At 37.6% G+C, this 25,393-nt stretch overlaps 1 protein-coding gene across 1 annotated transcript; it reads left to right on the top strand.

The window, feature by feature from the left end:
- Positions 1-1,542: 1,542 nt before the first annotated feature.
- On the top strand, positions 1,543-21,710 carry dpys (dihydropyrimidinase). Its single transcript, XM_083529972.1, has 9 exons — positions 1,543-2,479; positions 5,603-5,761; positions 6,223-6,402; positions 12,868-13,057; positions 14,668-14,824; positions 14,997-15,138; positions 15,667-15,809; positions 20,537-20,744; positions 21,532-21,710. Exons 1-9 carry the CDS (start codon positions 2,225-2,227, stop codon positions 21,592-21,594), a joined length of 1,497 nt encoding a protein of 498 aa, XP_083386098.1. The 5' UTR covers positions 1,543-2,224; the 3' UTR covers positions 21,595-21,710.
- Positions 21,711-25,393: the final 3,683 nt, after the last annotated feature.

Here is a 25,393-nt window from a genome sequence, read left to right as displayed (position 1 = left end):
GATTTGAAATAAATAAATAAATAATACAATAAGTAAATACAGTTTTTCTCATTTGCTTTGAAACATTTCTTGAATCATTCTTAATATTTGTGAACCAGTAAGTGCATTTCTCAAAACAATGTGTAAAAACAGCACAACACAACATTTCTTGCAAAAGCCTCTCAAAATCCTTATCGTCTCTAAAAAGTAAGTATTTGTGTCCATGAACATCTCAATCTCATCAGAATGAAAAGTCTCTTTGCAATTGTTCACAAACAAGATCGTGAAAATGTTTAGTCATGTTGTCAGTATGACGCTGCACAGTTTCGGTATTTCTTGATATAAACTATTGTTTTGATCACAGTGATTGAAAATGCACAAAACTTGAATTTCTTTTGTACGGCATCTATGAATTTCAGCAGCACAAATGTATTTATTTGATTGCAAATTTGATTTATTTGATTGTAAGAGACCAGACAGGATTCACACTTTTACTGTACTATAAAGTGTTTGTTTGTTTCTTAGTTGTTTATCCATTTTCAGAATTTATAATTCTATGTTTTGCTCTGTATACACTCTCCAATCGAAGGTTCACAAGATTCACCTTTGACCTGTTTTAGAGAACTAGTTGATTATTGGCTGATCTGATGCCATACACTCTTTCATTAGTGACATTCAAGATTCATCTGCACAATTAATCAATTCAAGACATTTACAAATAAAAGTTTAATCAAAATTTTTAACAACTGGTTTTACCATTTTGCACTCAATCACTTATGCAATGAACTGATGCCCAGATGTTTTGGGGGTTTAGATGATTTAGGTGAAAGTAGTATAATATATTTTGATCAACATGACATAAACAACTGATCATGTAGGAAACAGCAGACAAGTGTACATAACCATTTAAAAGAATAAAATTAAATAAAAACGTTCGCAATTCGATCAAAGCAACAAGAAATGCTTTTATGATGTGCACAAATGACTAAATGATGTGGAGGTTGAACATTTTGAGAATTTCATTTCTGATCTCTGAGGCAACTGAGAAAAACTGTAAACATCAAAAAAATATTAATAAATAGGAAAAAAATCACCTGACAAAACTAAACTGAAAAAGTTGGATTTTAAAGTAGTTTTAAAACTCTAAAATATTCAGCTTTAGTAATCTCAATAGGGAGAGAATTTCACATAATATAAGAAAAAAACACATTAAAGGAAAAAAAGCACAATCTAAAATTACAAATGTAGAGTTATTGCTTAAACCTATTGACAAGCGAATATTAAAAAAAATCATTGCTGCCAAAATAGTATTCAAGCTTTTCATAGAAATTGGCACGAACAGATCTAAAAATATAACTACAAGCAGGTTTTCTCCTTGTTGCCTAACATTTAGATCTTTTTGCATTACTGTTCTTATATAAACGCCTCATTTTTACTCATTCGTGTATAAACAGCACACTCATGTGGTCGAATAAACAGTAACCCAAACGCACCAATACACCAAAACTCCAACACAAAATCTCTAATTCATCATGTTGTAAACATTTCTTACAGCAATAAAAGGTAATCTTTACATTTATAACATTTGTCAGATGCCCTTATCCAGAGCGACTTACAACTGAGAAGGGGAAGGTTCAGGGCCTTGCTCAGGGGCCCAGCACTGGCAGCTCAGTTGTGGTGGGATTTAAACCTGTGACCTTCCGATCCAAAGTCCAATGCCTTAACCACAGGGCCCTTGATAATAATTAGTCTTTTTGTTTGCTATTGTTTTTGCTCCACGTTATTATACTTGAGGTAAAACTTTGACTTACAGTACAAATGGCAACTGTTTCAAAGGGTTTGATTTTCTATGGTATGTGGAGGCATAAGCAGGAAAATCAGGCTTAGTTTGATTGACTGATTTATGTATTTTTGATTTACTTATTTAAAATGTATTTTAAACTTGTTTGAAAATATTACTAGTACTGAATGCAGGTTTTTTTCACAAGGTTTAATATATAGTAATAATATGTACTATGATAAGATACGTTTGTGAGAAACTAGGGATGAGTCTATGACAGAGGGAGGAGTTGAAAAAAAAAAAAAAAAAGAACAGAAAAATTTTCACTCCGCCTTTCAGGACTATTGGCCATATTTCACAACTGTACACACTTTTCAAGCAGACTGAGGTTGAGAAAAGACACTAAATTCTTTCTATTTGGAGTTTCAATTATTTAATTAGAGCATTAATCAGAGCGTAATCACGATGTCTGATTATGACCGGATTTTAATTAAAGGAGGTAAGGTGGTGAATGTGGAGTGCTCCGAGTTAGCTGATGTTTTTATAGAGGACGGGGTGATCCAGGCGGTGGGCCCTGAGCTACAGGTGCCGATGAGTGGTACTCGGGTGCTGGACGCCAGTGGGAAACTGTTGCTACCTGGAGGAATAGACACGCACACACATATGGAGCTGGAGTTCATGGGCACTGTGGCTGTGGATGATTTCCGCACGGGTACCGAGGTAACATGGGCATTTCCGTTATGACATTGATGGAATACATAAGCAAACACACATATCACTCATCTCTATCTCTCTCACACACACACACACACACACACACACACACACACACACTCACACACACACACACACACACACACACACACACACACACACACACACTCACACACACACACACACACACACACACACACACACACACACACTCACACTCTAAAAAAAAAAAAAAAAAAGAAAGAAACACCTGACCCTCTGCTCATTCATGCAGTAAGCCAATTATTCAGTCAATCAGTCACACAGTAAAAGTGCAATGCTGTCATATTGCAGATACAGTTTGAGGAAGCTTCAAATGTCAAACACTGTGATTTTGGTTGTGGCATTGTTCTTTACGGCTGATGTGATTCTAAGTATTTCAGGAACTAGTGATCTCTCGAGATTTTTACTCATATTCTAGAGTCATTGCAAAAAAATATATATACATAAACATTTTAAGTTCAGTTTTGCAAGTGAATATACACTGATCAGTCATAATCTTATGACATTATAACAGTATAACCAGAGAACTGAATAACACTGAATATCTCTTCATCATGGCACCTGTTAGTGAGTGGGCTATATCAGACAGACGTGTTATAAGCAGGAAAGAATGGGCCAGCGTATGGATTTGAACAAAATTTTGACTGGACGACTGGGTCAGAGCATCTCCAAAACTGCAGTTATTGTGAGCTGTTCCCGGTCTGCAGTGCTCAATATCTATCAAAAGTGGTCCAAGGAAGGAACAGTGGTGAACTGCTGACAGGGTCATGGGCGAAGCACTCTGATGCAGGCAACAGATGAGCTTCTGTAGCTCAAACTGCTGAAGAAGTGAATGCTGTTAATGCACGATGGGTCAGGACCGTTTTTGGCAACAAAATGGAAGCCAACACAATATTAGGCAGTAGGTAAGTTATGCCTGGTCAGTGTATCTGGCATGCAAAAAAAATTTAAATAACCACTATTTACATGCAACACATCAAAGATAAATTTTTGCATTTACAGCTTTGGCAGAATCAGTTATCAAGAGCAGCTTACAATGATCTCATTTGTATACACTTGAGCAGTTCAGGGTTAAAGGCCTCGCTCAAAGGCTTAGCAGTAGCATCATGGTAGAGCTGGGATTTGAACTCACTGCTCTCCAAACAGAAGTCCTTCATCTAAACCACCAAGCTACCATTTCCCAGGGTTGCTACAACAGTTGCTGACTATCAGGTTTCAAGATGGAGGAAAAAATATGTTCTACAACCAGTATAATTAACACATTAATAAAGAGTGCTCCCCTGCCCACTCTCCAGGACTCTCCAGTACCATACAAGAACCAGAAACCGGGCAGAAAAAATCATTAATGACCCTTCAAACCCTGGACACAACATCTTTCAGCTCCTCCCTTTTGGCAGGCTCTACAGAACTTTGTTCACCAAAACTGCCAGACACAGGAACAGCTTCTTTCCCCAAGCAATCACCCTCACTAACAACTGACCATAAATATATTCCCTGCTCATATCTATCTAAGTACCGCACAGAACTCTCAGTCATCACATTATCTGTATATGTTGCACACACTATGGCTGCTATATACTGTACAAAGTTTTATAGTAAACTCTCTATTATACCTGACACACAATACTGTCATTTGCACTACCATGCACTCCCACACTTTATGTACATTACTGATCTGTATCCCAATTTATTACCCACACTGTCTATACTGTCTCATATTGTCTGTATTGTCTTGTATAGTCTGTTTTTGTCTTGTCTTGTCTGTTTTGTCATGTATAGGTTTTATTTCTGTCTGTACTTTTGAGAGTCACAAACAGCTGGAACTAAATTCCTTGTATGTGTCAACACACTTGGCCAATAAACCTGATTCTGATTCTGACTCTGATATGCCCAGTGGAATCAGCAAATATTGGCCAAGCAATTGTAAATATGGGAAGATTTTAAAGTTTGGATAAAAAGAACAGGTCAAAGAGTAGGATTGCAAGATAGAGTTCAGATATTTGTTAATCACTCGGTCTTCCTTTGTCCTAATTTTATTATTTTTTTTTTCTTCATTTCCCTTTTATTAATGCTGTTGAGCTGTAGATTCAAAATACTTTTCAATTTGATGCGTTTTAAACAAGGTTTTTCACAAGGCTACTTCTCTTTTTATACATGCTGTACATGTACAAATGTTGTAGTTGTGTATAAGCAGTGAAGTTGAAGTACATATTCCTGTACTTGAGTAAAAATACAAATCCCCTGCTTATATATTACGCTAAATGTAAAAGTACTGTATCTATAAGAACTGTATTTTGAAATAGTTGATACTGTTACATTCTCCTTTTCACATATTTTGATGAGTGACATTTCTATTGTTACAGACACAAATCATGAGAGAAAACTTACTCAACATGAATTCTTGCCATAACCATGAAATTATGCTTGTGGACTTAAAACAGGTTCTCATTGTAACACACCCTACACAGTACAGTGTGTTGTGTAATTACTTTACATTAGCAAGAAGCAGCATGTTTTTCTGAAATGCAGTGGAGTATATAGTAAAATTATTCCAAAAATGTATTGAAGTCAGTTTCCCCAAATGAAAACCTCAGAAAAAGTACAAATAGCTGAAAAATGTTTTAAAAAGTGCAGTAATGATGTACAAAAACTTCCAACAGATTGTAAATGTAGTGTGAAAACCTATTGGTTTTTTTTACACTATGGCCTTAATGAGGTATTTCAATTTAGCAATAAACATTTACGCCATTAAGATACTTGTCATGTTGTTAATAATCCAATACAGACCCCAGATCATTTATCCAGGTATTTGTAAAGTAACCACCAAAAATTAACATCATACTGTAAATATATTTGTAAAAAAAAACTGCAGTAAGTCTAACCAGTTATACACTTTGAAGCTCAGTGGAGTTTCAGATTAGTGAGTTTTACACAAACTTGTGAATTTTTATGAATACTTAATTGTTGCATTAATGTTGCTGTTAATTAATTTATAAATTAGTTTAATCAGCTCTGGCTTAACAACTGAGATGCAACTTTTTATGAGTTTCTTCACAAAGTCAGTGTGAGTTTTGTTGTCTTTTGCAGGCTGCATTAGCCGGAGGAACCACGATGATCCTGGATTTTGTGATCCCTCGAAAAGGAGCTTCTCTGCTGGAAGCATACGAGAGGTGGAGGAGGATCGCTGACGCGAAAGTGTGCTGTGACTATTCCCTCCACGTCGCCGTTACCTGGTGGGACGATAGTGTAAGTCATTAAAAATCAAATTGAATTTTTCTGTTCTGTTCACGAGTTAGCAAGAATCTATGGTAAGGCAGTTTTCATATTTTATAATCTTTATCATCTTTAAATATAAGAGAGGATTTTTGGGAAAAGAGGTTAAAAAGTTGAGACATCATGTTCCACGTTTCAGTACCTACCTTCCTGTCTCTTTGTCAGCGTATCTAGATATCTATCTATCAGTTTTTCTGTCTGTTTGTCTATCTGTCCATCCGTCTGTCTGTATCTGTATACATTTCATAAAAAAACCACTGGGCAAGACAAGTCACATGCCTTTTTTTTAAAACTTATATTACTTTCTTTGCATCACAACATACAAAGATCTCTATTTCCTAAACATAATTCATGCATGTAATCCATATATGATTAATTACACACCCTTTAAATTAATGAATCGATCAGCAATTTGCTCAATGATCTGCTTTCAGGTCAAACAAGAGATGAAGACTCTCGTCCTTGAGAGAGGAATAAACTCCTTCAAGACATTTATGGCCTATAAAGACGTGTTCATGCTGCGTGACGACGAGCTCTACGCCGTTTTCTCTCACTGTAAGGACATTGGAGCCATCGCGCAAGTCCACGCTGAAAACGGAGATCTGATTGCAGAGGTAAGGAGAACTAAACGAGTGCTTGTTATGCAAATGCAAAGTCATCTTTAAAGCCGACTTACTTCAAATCAGGCAGGGGGGAGTGGGTGGAGAAGAGTGGCAGAAGTGATTTGTGATAAAAGAGTATCTGCAAGAGTGAGAGGGAAAGTTTATAGGACTGTGGTGAGACCTGCGATGTTGTATGGTTTAAAAACAGTGGCATTGAGTAAAAGACAGGAGGTGGAGCTGGAGGTAGCAGAGATGAAGATTTTGAGATGTTTATTGGAAGTGACTACAATAGACAGGACTATAAATGAGTTTATTAGAGGGATGTAGGACCCGGATTGTAGGAGAGGAGAGAGGCCCGATTTAGATGGTTTGGACATGTGCAGAGGAGGGACATGGGGTATATCTGTGGGAGAATGCTGAGAATGTACCCACTGGAAGGAGGGAAAGAGGAAGTCCAAGGAGGAAGTTTATGGATGTGGTGAGGGAAGACTGGCTTGAAAGTGGCAGATGTAAAGCATGGATGTATGGAGACGGATAATCCGCTATAGCGACCCCTAATAAGAGAAGCCGAAAGAAGAAGAAGAAGCAGAAGGGTCTAAGGAGAACATAAAAAAGCCTTTTAGATCCTTATTAATAGTGAGGTCATCTATCTAGCTATCCGGCTAAGCTCATGGACCAAAGAAGAAATGCATTTGGTGATTAACCAGTATTACAATCAGCTAAGATTTTACATCATGTCTAGTCAGTTTATGCTATCTAATGCAGATGATGCTAGTCTAACCTGTGATCAGTAAAGAAATCAGGCTAGCTTAGTTAAATATACAAAATCACTTTAGCAAATTAGTAAAACTAGCAAAACCTCAGCATTATTTTCAGATTAGGAGAAAGGAGACAAAAAAAGGCACCAGTGCAAAAAAAAAACAAAAAAACACCACAGAAGCAAAGAATGATGTCTGAGGGAGCTCTGGGAAAAAGCTATGTAGAGCCTTAATACCAGAATACAATGTTTTATCTATCAAACTATTTGTCCATTCATTTGTTCATCCATCCATCCATCCATTCATCCATCCATCCATCCATCCATCCATCCATCCATCTATCTATTCTTTTCATATATTCCTCAGTGTACTTTTTGTAGAAACAACATCGTGACACGTGCACACTAATCTAAACGAGAAAAGAGAGCAAAAAAGAGGACATGGACATACAACATTACACAAACATTCATTCATTTTCTCCCGCTTATTCGTAATTTGGGTCGCGGGGGCAGCAGTCTAAGCAGGCCCCCGCCTCCGACTGCTGCCCAATCCTCATAGCACCGTCCCTTACGGTCCCTCCTGCAGGTGGTGAGCCCACGGGAAGGCGGCCCCACGTCACGGACCTTGATATTTCCCTCGTAAGGGACCCCCGGAGCATTGAGGGTTAAGGGCCTTGCTCAAGGGCCCAAGAGTGGCAGCTTGGCGATACCGAGGCTTGAAGCCCAGACCTTCCGATCGCCAAACCAGCGCCTTAACCGCTGGAGCCACCACTCCCCCACAACATAACACAAACATATCTGTGAAATTTGCTTAGATAAGACAAAAACTTAGAGACCACATCAGCACACTGCAATGTGTAATGCAGTGAACTCGTAGTGTAGTGAACCTGAGAAAAAGTTAAATATGCCTGCGTGGCATTATGTCTGCATCCTTGATCTGAAATCATTGACGTTAGAATGACGTGACATTAACACGAGCAAACAACGAGCGGCGAAATGTAAACAACATCGGGTCTATCGTTCAGACACATGGCTTCGTGTGGGTTTAGAAATATTAACAGGATGTCAGGTCAGGGTCCATGCGTGCTGTCATACTTTACTAATTACTTCTGTTAAAAAATGGGGATCTCTTACTGGCCAGGGCTTAAAGAATTACTGAGAAATGTGAAAAGTTTAAAGTATAGATAATATTTTAAGATCTACACTTGTTCTGCTGCTACTTGTAAATGACTTAAGCATTGGGGAAATATTGTAAAAATCCAATCATTTTATAATATAATGGGTTTTACAGGAAAAGTAGCATATCTTCTGTAAATAACACTGATTTTTCATTGAAAGTCTTCTAATTATATGCTTGAGCAATGCTAAATAGTTTGTTCATCAACAAGTAATCGGAAGTTATATACTCTATATGGTGATTAACTGATAGTGTCTGGTCAATTTATGCTAATCTAATGGATGCTAGTCAAATCTGGGATTAGCAAAGAAAACAAGACCATGTAGCCAACGCAATATAGTGAACTCAATTGCAAAACCTTAGTGTGCTTTTCCGATAAAGTTCTCAGTGTTTTCTTATTTCAACATACTTAAATATTTTACTGATTAAAATGCATAAACCCTCATCCTCAAGGACACAATGTAGAAATCTGGTGAATTTATTGTCTGACGTACACATAACTATAGTGCAATCTACACTGTGTAACATGAGAAAGTCTAAACTGTTTTTTGGATAGTGTTTTCCTCCAATGATGACTGATGAAATGCTATAATAAACCCATTTGTCCCAATTGCTGCCTTTATAAAGTGCCTTTATCACAGTATGTACAGTGCCTTGCAAAAGTATTGACCCCCTTGGCGTTTCTCCTATTTTGTTGTCTTACAACCTGGAATTAAAATTGATTTTTTGGGGGGTTTGTATCATTTGATTTACACAACATGCCTACCACTTTGAAGATGCAAAATGTTTTTTATTGTGAAACAAACAAGAAATAAGACAAAAATACAGAAAACTTGTGCGTGCATAACTATTCACCCCCCCAAAGTCAATACTTTGTAGAGCCACCTTTTGCAGCAATTACAGCTGCAAGTCTCTTGGGGTATGTATCTATAAGCTTGGCACATCTAGCCACTGGGATTTTTGCCCATTCTTCAAGGCAAAACTGCTCCAGCTCCTTCAAGTTGGATGGGTTCCGCTGGTGTACAGCAATCTTTAAGTCATACCACAGATTCTCAATTGGATTGAGGTCTGGGCTTTGACTAGACCATTCCAAGACATTTAAATGTTTCCCCTTAAACCACTCGAGTGTTGCTTTAGCAGTATGCTTAGGGTCATTGTCCTGCTGGAAGGTGAACCTCCGTCCCAGTCTCAAATCTCTGGAAGACTGAAACAGGTTTCTCTCAAGAATTTCCCTGTATTTAGCGCCTTCCATCATTCCTTCATTTCTGACCAGTTTCCCAGTCCCTGCTGATGAAAAACATCCCCACAGCATGATGCTGCCACCACCATGCTTTACTGTGGGGATGGTGTTCTCGGGGTGATGAGAGGTGTTGGGTTTGCGCCAGACATAGCGTTTTCCTTGATGGGCAAAAAGCTCAATTTTAGTCTCATCCGACCAGAGTACCTTCTTCCATATGTTTGGGGAGTCTCCCACATGCCTTTTGGCGAACACCAAACGTGTTTGCTTTTTTTTTTCTTTAAGCAATGGCTAACCCTAACCCTAACCCTAACCCACTCTTCCGTAAAGCCCAGCTCTGTGGAGTGTACAGCTTAAAGTGGTTCTATGGACAGATACTACAATCTCCGCTGTGGAGCTTTGCAGCTCCTTCAGGGTTATCTTTGGTCTCTTTGTTGCCTCTCTGATTAATGCCCTCCTTGCCTGGTCTGTGAGTTTTGGTGGGCGGCCCTCTCTTGCCAGGTTTGTTGTGGTGCCATATTCTTTCCATTTTTCAATAATGGCTTTAATGGTGCTCCGTGGGATGATCAAAGTTTTGGATATTTTTTTATAACCCAACCTTGATCTGTACTTCTCCACAACTTTGTCCCGGACCTGTTTGGCGAGCTCCTTGGTCTTCATGGTACCGCTTGCTTGGTGGTCAAGTCAAGTTTATTTGTATAGCGCTTTTCACAACAGACATTGTCTCAAAGCAGCTTTACAGAAAACAACAGTGAAGGTGAATGGTGTGCGTTTGTCCCTGATGAGCAAGCCGTGGCGACAGTGGCAAGGAAAAACTCCCTTAGATGATATGAGGAAGAAACCTTGAGAGGAACAAGACTCAAAGGGGAACCCATCCTCATATGGGTGACATCAAGAGTTTGGTCATAAATCTTTCAACAATACAGAACAATTTGTGATCATCATAGATCATCATGGTGGTGCCCCTTGCTTAGTGGTGTTGCAGACTCTGGGGCATTTCAGAACAGGTGTGTGTATATATATATATATATATATATATATATATATATATATATATATATATATATATATATATATATATATATATATATAGAGAGAGAGAGAGAGAGAGAGAGAGAGAGAGAGAGAGAGAGAGATCATGTTACACTTAGATTGCACACAGGTGGACTTTATTTAAGTAATTACGTGACTTCTGAAGGTAATTGGTTGCACCAGATCTTATTTAAAGGCTTAATAGCAAAGGGGGTGATTACATATGCACGCACCACTTTTCCGTTATTTATTTTTTAGAATTTTTTGAAACAAGTTATTTTTTTCATTTCACTTCACCAATTTGAACTATTTTGTGTATGTCCATTACATGAAATCCAAATAAAAATCAATTTTAATTCCGAGTTGTAAGGCAACAAAATAGGAAAAACGCCAAGGGGGGTCAATACTTTTGCAAGGCACTGTAGTACTTAATCATTTTACAACTGACCAGCATTTGAATGTTCAGTTGTAATGTTCCAAATTCTATACGAACTGCTTTTATTTGAACTGCATTGGTTGTGAATCCCTACTCTGGATAGGCTCTGAATCCTCCGTGACCCTGACTACAATAAAGTACTTTGCTGAAGATGAAGAAATAAATGATATTTATTTTATTATTAAACAATTATTATAAAAAAATATATATATTTTTTTAATTCACAGAGTTATACCCTGACAAAAATGTGCTCACAAACATTTATATGCATAAATGTTTGTGAACGAGGATAGTAAGCAAACCTACTATTTTTGTGAACTTTAGCGGTCATGACTAAATGGACCACTAGAGGGCAGCAAATATGTATTTTATAAAAAGGTTATAACAAAAACCTGCAATAACTCATAGCATTAAAACAGTATAACTCAGTGTAACCACTGCACAGGTACTAGTGATAAAGAGAAAGCCTTTATTTTTTTTACCATATACATTACAAAACAGTGAAATACTTTTCTTTGCATATCCAAGCTTGTTCAGAAGCTCAGAGTTCAAGGTTAGGTAATGATATATCGCATACATAAAGTCACTAATGGTGGTCGTTTGGTGGAGCTATAGCTTGAGCCCTTGACCTTCTAATCAGTTATCTAGAGCTTTAAACATTGATCCACTACTGCCACCTAGTGGTATTTATACTTAATTTGCAGCAGAATTGTAGGTCTTTTTTTATCTACTCTAACCACTAGGGGCAGTAAGATTTAACCTGGAATTTTTTTGGAGAATGTGCTCAGAAATGCTGACATGCTCAAAACTCAAAAACGTTTGTGGACACCTGACTTCGTGCTCAGTTGCACTAATTATTTTCCACTTTTTCAGGAATGCTGTCTGCTTGATTTTGTTGCCTGGCTGTGGGGATTTCTGTACCTTCCGTAACTCAAATTTATACAGAGATCAGGGATAAGCGGAGGCCACTCGAGTCCTTACAGCCAAACTTTGTCATTACAGAGCTCATTTTGCGCACACGTACCAGATTTGTCAACAATTTACAAAATGGATGTGGTAGTCAACTTTTGGCCGTATAGTGTAATGAACTGATATCCTATGTTTATTGTTCCTGTCATGCACATGTCAGACCCAATGTGCATCTGAGATACCTGCTTCTGGAATTAATCTGTTCCTCTCTAATAGTATATTTTTTCCTTACTTCAGGCTGTGGCGAGTGTATTTATATTTTAAGTGACATTCAGAACTCCATGACTACTAGCTTGGATTGGTTTAAGTGTTAGAACACCTTGAAAGCTTTTCCCGAAGATCTACTCACCAAACTGCCTTAATGATTTGGTATTTTACTGGTATTATACACAGACCTTGTAGTGCAGTGTGATTTTCCTTATGGAAATTACTCAATCATGTTAGTCTAGAATGTTTTTGTTGCTGTTCAGTGGGTGTCAATATGCACTTGATTTAAGTTCTACAAGGTCAACATCACCCCTCAGTGTGTCATAGCTGTGATTCCAAACACAGTTCTAATGTGTCTAGGTATCTCTAACATTGTGTTTTTGGAAATCCACAAGCTACTTACTGGTCCGGCAAGTTAGGAGCTGTCATATACAGTAGATACATATGTGGCTATGTGACATGTGACTAATGGTTTTTATACAGCCACTTTGTGACATGTCTTACTGACCAGTTCAAACCTTGTCTAAAAGTTTTAAAGTTATCCATCTGCACTTTTAAACAGTTTAAAGTCAACATGTTTAACTCTGCTCTAAAAGACTGAGCAGTACATTGATAATTCCACATTCTGTAACATAAAAGGTCTACTTTCTAAATCCATCTAGGGGACCAAGAAAATGCTGTCTATGGGAATCACAGGACCTGAGGGCCATGAACTCTGTCGGCCAGAGGATGTGGAATCGGAAGCCACTCAGCGTGCCATCACCATCGCCCATACCGCCAAAAGCCCACTGTATGTAGTGCACGTCATGAGCAAGTCAGCCGCTAAGGTGGTGGCTGACGCTCGCAGAAATGGTGGGTGACTCTGATAACAAATCTTATTCTAAAATGGAAGTCTGAAGTAATGAATGTAGAAATAGCATTAAATAATCCTTACCAAATACATACAATAATATTGTTATATATACAAATATAAATATATATATATGTGTGTGTGTGTGTGTGTGTGTGTGTGTGTGTGTGTGTGTGTGTGTGTGTGTGTGCATGTGTGCATTTAAATAGTTTAAAGGTTAAAAAGTCTAGTTTAAATGTCATAGACATTGAAAGCATTTACAGCGCTTTATTTTTTTTCCATATTTTGTTGTTATAGCCTTAGTCCGAAATTGATTAAATTCATTATTTTCCTCAAAATAAAAAATACCCTATAATGACAACATGAAAGATGTTTGTTTGAAATCTTTGCAAATCTATAAAAAAAATAAAAAAAAAAGGAAAAAAAAAAAAACCACGTGTACAGAAGTATTCACAGCTTTTTCCATGACACAAAATTGAGCTCAGGGGTATCCTGTTTTCACTGATCATCCTTGAGATGTTTCTGCAGCTTGAATGAAGTCCACGTATGGTAAAACACGTCTATATAAGGTCCCACAGTTAACAATGCATGTCAGAGCAATCTTCCTAGAGCAGACTGAACGGCCAAACTGCGCGATCGAGGAGGGCCTTAGTCAGGCAGGTAACCATAAACCTGATAGTCCCTCTGAAAGAGCTGCAGTGATTCTCTGTCGAGAGAGGAAACCGTTTCAGAAGAACAACTATCTCTGCAGCATTCCTCCAATCATGCCTGTATGGTAGAGTGGCTAGGCATAAGCTACTCCTCAGTAAAAGGCACATGACAGCCCACCTGGAGTTTTTGCAAAAAGGCACCTGAAGGACTCTCAGACAATGAGAAACAAAGATTGAAATCTTTGGCCTGAATGTCAAGCGTAATGTCTGGAGGAAACCAGGTACCGCTCATCACGTGGCCAATTACTAAGCTTACAGTGAAGCATGGTGGTGGCAGCATCATGCTGTGGGGATGTTTTTTAGTGGCAGAAACTGGGACACTAGTCAGGATAGAGGTAAAGAATAATGCAGCAACATACAGAGAAACCCTTAATGAAAACCTGCTCCAAAGCTCTTTGGACCACAGACTGGGGTAAGGGGTTCATCTTCCAACAAGACAACGACCCTGAGCACACAGCCAAGATAACAAAGCAGTGTCTACCTGAACTTAATTGAACATCTTTGGAGAGATCTGAAAATGGCTGTGCACCGACACTCCCCATCCAACCTAATGGAGCTGGAAAGGTTCTGAAAAGAAGAATGGGAGAAACTGCCCAGAAATAGGTGTGCCAAGATTGTTGATTCTCAAGAAGACTTGAGGCTGTAATTGGTGTCAAAGGTGCTTCAACACAGTATTGAGCAAAGGCTGTGAAAACTTTTGTACATTAATTTTTTATTTGTAATAAATTTGCAAAGATTTTAAACAAACTTATTTTATGTTGTCATGATGGAGTGATATTTGTAGAATTTTGAGGAAAGTAATGAATGTTATTCATTTTGGAATAAGGAATTTCAGTTTCCGGATGCACTGTACACAATTTATAAAAATTAATAAAATAAATTTATGCAACATGCCCGGTCAGGGCGAGTGGTATTTGGCGAGCCCATAGCCGCTGGCCTGGGTACTGATGGCACTCATTACTGGCACAAGGACTGGGCACATGCAGCAGGATTTGTTATGGGACCCCCGCTGAGACCGGACCCCAGCACACCCGGCTACCTCATGGACCTGCTCGCTAAGTACACACAACATAAATAAATGTAATATATATGATCTGATCTGAGAAATTCTCCAGTCATCATCATGTTTACAAAATCAGTAAAAAATAATCCTGAATTATATTAGCATATACTTTTATTTTATATAGTCATGCTGCATACAATTTAATGAATATCCGACTTAATTTTTTAGTGATGATCTGAGTGTAACCGGGACTGATCACTGCACATTCTCCGTATGCCAAAAAGCCCTGGGCAAAGACGATTTCACTAAAATCCCCAACGGCGTTAATGGTGTAGAGGATCGCATGTCTGTCATCTGGGAGAAAGGAGTGGTCAGTCTTTCCAAGTTCTATAATGTTATTGTGTTCTCCTGACCATAAAATTTGTATGTACTTTCTGAAGTGTTTATTCCACATTTACTCCTCATTTGCTGTTACGATAACCTCAACTATTCTGGGAAGATGTTTCACTAGATTTTGGAATGTGCTTGTGGAGATTTGGCCTCATTCAGCCACAAGTGCTTTAGTAAAGTTAGGTTCTAATGTCGGGGCTCATTCTAGGCCTAGGGTGCAGTGTGTATTCCAATTCATCATTAGTGTTTAACAGGTTTAATGTGTTTGTTTCTTTACACTAAAGTCTCAAATTCTGTAAAGTACATTAGTATTTAAAAGTAAAAAAAAAAAAAGATTGATGATCTATAAGCCATTTTCTGTTTTTTTTTGTTTGTTTTTTGCCTCACTGACAAAGAATTACTGTATGTGGTTTGATTCATGCAGAAAAATGTGTATAAAGGTTGATGGAGATTTGAGAGGGGAAGATAAAAGCAAAACACTTACAATATTAACATTCGCTTTCCTCAGCATAGCGGCAAAATGGATGAAAATCGATTCGTGGCAGTCACCAGCAGCAACGCAGCCAAAATCTTCAACCTTTATCCACGGAAAGGGAGGATAGCCAAAGGCTCAGATGCAGACTTGGTTATTTGGGACCCAAAAGCTACCAGGTAAAATTAACTTCTAAGAATCTTCGTTTGAGAACTTCAGTGTTTTTATAGGCCATTTAGAATGCTTTGGACAAGAGAATACAGTATTTACCCAACACCTTGTTTTCAGTGGCAAGGTTCGGTTAGAGATATAGGTTCTGTAAGTCAAGACTAGGGGTGACCCCCGAAAAGATTTGATGCTTCGATAGGAGGAGTCTAATTCAACTACCAATCTCACAGTTAAATCTACGCTGAGGTATTATGACACATGCCATTTTGTTTATATGGGGTTGCTCGTTGTTTGATATCACATAGCACTACCATTTCTTTACCAAACTTTTAATAAATATGTTCAATGTGCCTAAATAAATCCAACCTCCCCTGAGACGATGTCTGGAATGATCATAATCAATAAATTTTTTTGATTGTATTTCAGTGCATCGATGTTGCTCTGTACTTAGTGTACTTTGATACTTTTTCGATTATTAGATAACGAAATAAAAATATCAACCACAAGAATAACGAGTATAAAATACAGAAAGAATATAACAGCAATAACAACACAAATTAAGCAATCCTAAGACAGCTAAATATATGTCACAATAAAACAGTGGAATAGAAATTCTTGAGTCTGACAGTATTGAATCTGATATAACAAAACAAGTCAATGCTTTATATGGGCAAGGCCAAAAGAGGGATAAATGAAATTGTATGGGGGGTGGGTAAGCTACAAGCTTCAAATTCTGCAGTGAATTTATTAGCCGATTATATCGAAAGTCATCTGTTATAAATGTTTTCCAAGATATAAACAGAGAAACGAATACGTCATTGCGTAATACTGTGGCGGTGGTTTAGAGCAGTTTCCTCTTTACTGATGACAAATCATGTTGGTTTACTACAGTGTTGTCACTAAACTGTGACGCAAAGAGAAGTGTGTGCATGTGTGTGTGTGTGTGCATGTGTGAAATGATAGAGCCATAAATGGTTATGCATGGAGAGCTCTCTTTCTCCCACCTCATCTTCTTTTCACAAACACACGTCTTTACAATTCTATACTTACCCCTCCCCCTTTATCTTAATATTCTGAATTCCTTTGGTTCTTTGAGCTTTTTGAAAAAAAAAATCATTTTCTTCAAACTTAACCGGTCAAAGGTGTCACAAAAATTCAAACTGCCACTCTTCCCTGTCACTCCTGTATGTAAATATTTCAATACAGCTATACAAGCACACACAGACACACTCGTGTCAAGCTTGAAAACCACAATTATAATGTGTCTTGCATAAGAGCGCTTCGCAGTTTCCTCTCTCACTGAACATCGCTCAAGGACAGCAACTCAATGTAGCTCAGAACAGCTGGAACCGGCTGAGCAAAGCACAGCACCAATCCCTTGGTATGAGCTGAGCGTTTGTGTAAGCGCAGTCGTGTATGCACGTCACGCAAGCTTCCGGTGGCCTAGAGACAGCCACAGACTACGCATTTTGCTGTAATGAATTGAGGAACACATCATTCCATATATGGAAACTATAATAGCATATGGTTTTGTGCTGATTGGATATTCTATAGTAGATAAAACTATGTAGGTATTTTAATTCAATTGTGAAATACATGCAATTGTGCTGGATTGGGGTTTGAGTTTTATTTTTCCTTTTACTTAATGTTTTTTAATTATTAACTATCATTATTGTTAATAATTATTTATGTAGTAATTTAGCAACAGTATTTATAGGGTTTATATTAATACAGTATTTTTTATGAAGATAATTCATATTTGTATAACGTTTTAGTTTAGTTCTAAATTAGTTCAGTTCATTGTAGATTAGTCAAATCTGAGCATTTTAGATATTGAAAATAGATTTTAATTCAGGTTCATACATACAGTAAAAGTGTATGTATTATTTATTTATGTTTGCTTGTTTCTTTGTTTTCTTTACAAAGTTTTATTTTTACAATTACATACTTTTACTACTGCATATATCAAGAGTGCCATAAGAATTAAATTAAAAAGAAATGAATACTGTGGTCATTTAAAAGACGTAGAATAGTACATTTAGAAATTAACAAATACCTGGTAACTAGACTTATCTTTTTTTTTTCAGCCGTGCATGCATTTAGGATTTGCACAACATTCTTCAGTAGATGAATTTACTATTTTAATCTTCAGTTAAACTTTCATCTTCTTGTTTTAAAGCATAGGGCTTCTGTAATTAATTATGTTAAAACAGGCTTCTTCTATAGGGTTCCCTAGTCTAGGGCACTATCATCAAGAAGAGTAAACTGAAAGAGAATATTCTGTATCGTCAAAAAAACCAAACTCTTCAGTCTTTGTTCCTCAAAAACTTATGTACATTTTCCCAGTAATTATTATCTCATAAAACTGTACCGATTCTGACACAAACCCACGTCAATTTTTCTTCTGCATGGCCAATAATACAGCAAAGAATTCTTTTGGTTTCTTGTTAACCTGGTTGGGCATTTTTTCATTTAGTTGGCCTTGGTAGAAAGCAATATCTGTCATCTTTTAATGAGAAACGTATGTCTCTTCGTGGAAGACACACACCTGGGTGACATTCTGTTCCAGCCACGGCTCTGAATCACGTCAAAGTCCCTGCAATGTGCTGATGAGGTGTTTCTGCAAAAAACCTTCTGCCCCACCACACCAGAAATAGAAGATTTTTTTGTATTTCTTTTTTGAGCATAGAGTACATGATATTTCGAATTGCACTGTATACCATTCTCAAAAACGATATAGATTTTGCCTATAGCTAAACTTAAAAGTCCCCATAGCCTTGTAATGTATTTGTAACTCCCTAGAACATATTCTGGTGGAACATTCAGGAATCAAAATGTCCTTATGCCCAAAAAATTTTTTATTTGCTAAATACTTATAGCATAGTATAAAGTTGCAAAACCAAGCTTCATTAACCAGGAGTTACGTATTAATTTCCCTGAATCCATACTTTGGCTTAAAACCATGTTAGGCTTCAATTTCTGCTGCCGTCTAATAGGATATGTTTCCATCCACACTCATCTGAATCCTAATATTCTTTTTGACTAAGTTGCACAAGCTGTGACAAATTGAATGGAGACCACAAGAAGTTGCATGAAATCTTGTCATATTGTCTCAAATGATTTGAGCTATAAGATTTATTACTGGGATCATTCAAACAGATTCGTGGCATTGGTAGCAGGCTTAGAGTTGTTACCCTTTGGAGGGTATTTCAGTCTTTTGCTGACTGGAACATCTGGGACTGCCATCTCTACATACCCTGTCCTTGTTTTCCCTGCTGTCTGTTGTGGTTCCTGCTAAAAACAAGCATCTCAACAGCATGATGCTGCCACCACCGTGTTTCTCTGTGGTGATTGTGTTTCTTAGTGACTTAGTGACATTGGACTTCTGATCAATAAGGTTGCAAGTTCAAATCGCAGCACTGCTAAGCTGCAATTGCTGGGCACTTGGGCAAGACTCTTGATATAAAAGTAAGCTGCTCCAAATGTGTGTCAAATGCCAAAAAAAACCACATCATGCTTTTATTAGACATCACGAGATACACCACTGTTCAATAATGCAGATTTTATTGAGTGTTAAACTAGTTTCTATTTGCAAGAAAATTCACTTAGCATTCTGCTACTGCTTTTTGTTGGGATCACAAGGTTCTCAAGGTGCTAATATTGTATTTGACAGAAGGTGGATTAACCAAACCTCACCACAAAGCAGAGTTACACGATGAACTCTATATTTTAGATTTACACAAGTATTGAATAATGCATATTGTCTTTTGTTTAAACATGTCATTTGGCATTCTAGTTAGACTCTACTTCTTCAAAGCAGATTACCCTACTTAGCCAATAGATTTTTCTATTAGTAGCATTGACTCAGATCATCTGACAACTGTGTAGGATGGACTCCGTCATTATTGCGTGTCAGCTATAATATGATACACATGCCATCAGTAGTGAATAACAGAAGCGTTACTCCATCTCATCTCTTACTACTGCAGGCGAAGTTCACTGAGCTCCTTAACAGTGTTTAATTTTGACAGTAAACATCAACAGAAAATTTTGATGAACAAGAGCATTTAGAAGTGATCTTATTTTCAGTCAAGTCAAGTTTATTTCTTTAGCGCTTTTAACAACCGACATTGTCTTACAATCTTATTTTCAATAAACACAAAGTGAATTTTGTTTGTACTCGAAAATATTTAGCTGTTTTATTCAATTAAAAAAAGATTGCTTTCATGACCAAAGGATTCGGATGTGCTTTTTAAACATCCCATTCTACATTTGGTCCAAATTTGCTTACTTTTCTGTGAAGAAGAAGAAGAGAAAGTGGGAAGTCCGGTACTAATTTAACATGAGGAGGCCTGGGGTGCAGTCCGCGTTCCAATTTATCTCAAAAGTGCTCAGTAGGGTTGAGGTCAGAGCTCAGTAGCAGACCACTCGTGATCTTCCACTCTAACAAATGTAAAGCGTCTTCATATAGCTGGCTTTGTGCACAGTGGCATTGTCATGCTGGAACAGGTTTGTTATATATGTTATTATAGTAAAGCCTGACGAAATGCCTGATACATGGCATCAGTGATCTTTTGTACAAAAAGCAGCACCTGAAGAAACATTTCACAACAAGTGTAATTTTAAAAAATCTCTTTTATACCAGTTTAAAACCATTTATAGAATATTTATATTGGCTAAGTTCTATAAAACCCATTCACAAATTTAAGCCTCAGGAAAGCAATTGTGCCTGTCACAGGGTGATTTCAGCGAAGACCCACAACCAGGCGGTGGATTATAACATCTTCGAGGGCATGGAGTGCCACGGCGTTCCTCTGGTGACCATCTCTGGAGGCAGAATCGTGTACGAAAATGGGCGTGTCTTGGCGAAGCCCGGGACAGGAAGGTTTATTTACCGGAAGCCCTACTCTGACTTTGTGTTCAAAAGAATAAATCAAAGAGACGAGGTAAGATTTTATCATGGCCTTCTTATATCATTCTGTACAGGAATATTTCCTGATTTCTTTAGTCAACGTTCATAGCAATACATACACCGCCCGTCCAGAAAAAAATCACCACCTGGATTTAGGTAAGAATCTCCCATTGGATAATTACTGTATGAATGATTATGTTAGAGCTGGCAACAATTTATTAAACCCAAACTGATACAGTGAGTAGCTTCTCATTTCTTAAACAACCATGTTGGAAGACACATCCTGTGGTTGTGGAAAAGATGTTAATCTGTTTCAGAGGGGTCGAATTATTGTCAAGCGTCAAGCAAAGAAAACGTCTAAGGAGATCGCTGAAACTACTAAAATTGGCTTAAGAACTGTTGTAAAAAAACAACAGTAAAACACACGGCGATGTTTGATAGTGAAATTAAGAGCATTTCCACACGCACAATGCGAAGGGAACTCAAGGAATTGGGACTGAACAGCTGTGTAGCTTTAAGAAAGCCACTTTTTAGTGAGCCTAATTGAAAAAAAAGGCTTCAATTTGCTAGGAAGCACAAAGATTGAACTCTGGAGCAATGGAAGAAGGTCATGTGGTCTGATGAGAAAAAGTACTGCAACTCTGGACAGGAATAAATGTTGTGACATTGCAGAAGTTAATCGAAACGGTGCCACAGTGAATGCCCACAGCGAATGCCCATAGCGAATGCACACAGCGAGTGTGTGACTTTTTTTTAGGGACGAGCAGTGTATATTTTGAATATATTATTTTGTGATATATGCAACGTGATTTCAATTTCAGGTTGGGAAACTCTGTGCAGTGGCCAGGATGCCGTACAAAGGAGAAATCATATGTAAGATTTAAAATCTTAAAAAAAAAAAAAAGAAAGAAACCCTGCAGTATATCTGATTGATTTTGAAAGGATTTTAATGTTGATAAAGCAATTTTTTCATCAGATTAAATAAAAGCACTAAAATGCTCGAGGGCTACCTGTCTTTAATGGTACTGATGCATTTTATTTAGCCCTGTTGATACTGCCATTGCTTGCTAGCATTAAACTAATCTCAGCTGATGTTTATTTTTTTTTTAAGATTTTGTATCTATTTAATAAGATATCACTTATCCATGATATTTGTTAAAATAGATCTACAATATGAGTAAATAATCCATATATCCCTGTTTAGAATGCATGACTGAGTCTGTGCACGTCATTTAAATTTTTTTTTTTTTATATGTGCCTGCTTTTATCAATCTATTTTGAGAGAATCCCTTACAGCACTGGCTGAAATACTCACACACACACACACACACACACACACACACACACACACACACACAAACACTATGAATCACTAACATGATTCACAAAAATCTACAGACATGCATCACTGTGTTTACTGGCTCCTGAACAGAAACATTTCAAAAATTGGATTCATCACTTAAAAAGACTTTATGCCACCGTGTGTTGCAAGGTGATTTATAGTTCCCTTCTTTGCCTTTATGTAAAAAAACCAACAACACAAGAAACGTCGCTTTGCTGCAACACACTCAGTAACACTGCTCCTCGTTGATTTTGGTGCCAAGTGGCCGTGCCAGATACTGAGTAAGCGTTTGACTATATTTCTTCTTGTCCCTTTGGGAAATGACCTAAAATGCAGAATTTTCTGGCTCCTTTGTTGCGTTTTCTGTCCTTAGCTTGAACAGTTTGTTCAGATAGGGTTTAATTATCATGTAAAAAATGGTAGATAAAGGCAGCATTACATTTTCTGTTCACTTGACCACAGAGGTGGGAACTAATGGAGTACAAATACTTCGTTACTGTACTTAAAAAAGTTTAATCAGTACTTCAACTCTTACCCGAGAATTTTAAAACATGAGTATCTGTACTTCTACTTAAGTAAAGGATGTGTGTACTTTTGCCACCTCTGCTTGACACATGCATGTTTCTTATGTTTGCATGCGAAAAAATTGATAATTGAACTGTATGAAGATTGACTTGGCTGAACAAATATATACTGTAAATGTGTATTGACATTGATCTTTTGATTTTTTTTTTCAAGCTTTACACACTTGGCATCCAGACAGTTAGTTTATCCAAACATCCAAATAAAATACTTTGCTTAGTCTCTTTATATATATGATTAGATTGAAGTATATATATACAGTGAGGAAAATAAGTATTTGAACACCCTGCTATTTTGCAAGTTCTCCCACTTAGAAATCATGGAGGGGTCTGAAATTGTCATCGTAGGTGCATGTCCACTGTGAGAGACATAATCTAAAAAAAAAAATCCAGAAATCACAATTTATGATTTTTAAACTATTTATGATTTTTAAACTATTTATTTTTATCTTACACTCCATCTTACAAAAACTGTCAAATTTGAACTAATCTACAGAACTTTCTTCTATTCATTCACTGACCAATTCTTCTGTGTTTTTGTCTTTTACCTACTATGTTGCATAGAAACCAAAGGAGCATGCATGTGTCTCATAAACTATAAAAGACTGGGTGTTTCCACACCTTTGACGGGCACTGCATATAATTAATGATGCAGTAAATTGCATTTCCTCCGTGTTTTGTAATAATGACCTACTTTTCAGTTTGTTAACAATCCAGGATGGCGGTTATGTGAAACTGTGGAAAAAAGCGCTTTGTAAAAAGAAAAAGGTCAAGTGAAATGAAAGTGGGTCACGATATTCAAGTACGGGAGGATTGTAGGATACAGCTAAGCTGAAGGTTCATGGGGCTTTGTCCAACCATGAGTGCTTGGGAGTGATTGGATTTGAACACTGGGTTCTGAACTATCTGTAACTCAAAGTAGTAGCAGAAGTGCACGCAAAAATAACAACTAAAAATTCCACCATGCCAACCTCAAAACTCAAGGATTTGTTTTGAGCAAATCTAAGTATAAGTATAATTTGTACATATAAATAAATATATATATATATATATATACAGTGAGGAAAATAAGTATTTGAACACCCTGCTATTTTGCAAGTTCTCCCACTTAGAAATCATGGAGGGGTCTGAAATTGTCATTGTAGGTGCATGTCCACTGTGAGAGACATAATCTAAAAAAAAAATCCAGAAATCACAATGTATGATTTTTAAACTATTTATTTGTATGATACAGCTGCAAATAAGTATTTGAACACCTGTCTATCAGCTAGAATTCTGACCCTCAAAGACCTGTTAGTCTGCCTTTAAAATGTCCACCTCCACTACATTTATTATCCTAAATTAGATGCACCTGTTTGAGGTCGTTAGCTGCATAAAGACACCTGTCCATCCCATACAATCAGTAAGAATCCAACTACTAACATGGCCAAGACCAAAGGGCTGTCCAAAGACACTAGAGACAAATTTGTACACCTCCACAAGGCTGGAAAGGGCTACGGGGAAATTGCCAAGCAGCTTGGTGAAAAAAAGGTCCACTGTTGGAGCAATCATTAGAAAATGGAAGAAGCTAAACATGACTGTCAATCTCCCTCGGACTGGGGCTCCATGCAAGATCTCACCTCGCGGGGTCTCAATGATCCTAAGGAAGGTGAGAAATCAGCCCAGAACTACACGGGAGGAGATGGTCAATGACCTGAAAAGAGCTGGGACCACCGTTTCCAAGGTTACTGTTGGTAATACACTAAGACGTCATGGTTTGAAATCATGCATGGCACGGAAGGTTTCCCTCCTTAAACCAGCACATGTCCAGGCACGTCTTAAGTTTGCCAATGACCATTTGGATGATCCAGAGGAGTCATGGGAGAAAGTCATGTGGTCAGAGGAGACCAAAAAAGAACTTTTGGGTCATAATTCCACTAAACGTGTTTGGAGGAAGAAGAATGATGAGTACCATCCCAAGAACACCATCCCTACTGTGAAGCATGGGGGTGGTAGCATCATGCTTTGGGGGTGTTTTTCTGCACATGGGACAGGGCGACTGCACTGTATTAAGGAGAGGATGACCGGGGCCATGTATTGCGAGATTTTGGGGAACAACCTCCTTTCCTCAGTTAGAGAATTGAAGATGGGTCGAGGCTGGGTCTTCCAACATGACAATGACCCGAAGCACACAGCCAGGATAACCAAGGAGTGGCTCTGTAAGAAGCATATCAAGGTTCTGGCGTGGCCTAGCCAGTCTCCAGACCTAAACCCAATAGAGAATCTTTGGAGGGAGCTCAAACCCCGTGTTTCTCAGCGACAGGCCAGAAACCTGACTGATCTAGAGAAGATCTGTGTGGAGGAGTGGGCCAAAATCCCTCCTGCAGTGTGTGCAAACCTGGTGAAAAACTACAGGAAACGTTTGACCTCTGTAATTGCAAACAAAGGCTACTGTACCAAATATTAACATTGACTTTCTCAGGTGTTCAAATACTTATTTGCAGCTGTATCATACAAATAAATAGTTAAAAAAATCATACATTGTGATTTCTTTAATTTTTTTTTTAGATTATGTCTCTCACAGTGGACATGCACCTACGATGACAATTTCAGACCCCTCCATGATTTCTAAGTGGGAGAACTTGCAAAATAGCAGGGTGTTCAAATACTTATTTTCCTCACTGTATATATATATATATATATATATATATATATATATATATATATATATATATATATATATATATATATATATATATATATATATATATATTTTTTATA

Source organism: Silurus aristotelis (genome assembly GCF_946808225.1).
Source record: "Silurus aristotelis genome assembly, chromosome: 25".
Lineage (NCBI taxonomy): Eukaryota > Metazoa > Chordata > Actinopteri > Siluriformes > Siluridae > Silurus > Silurus aristotelis.
This window is presented reverse-complemented; position numbering and strand designations above follow the sequence as displayed.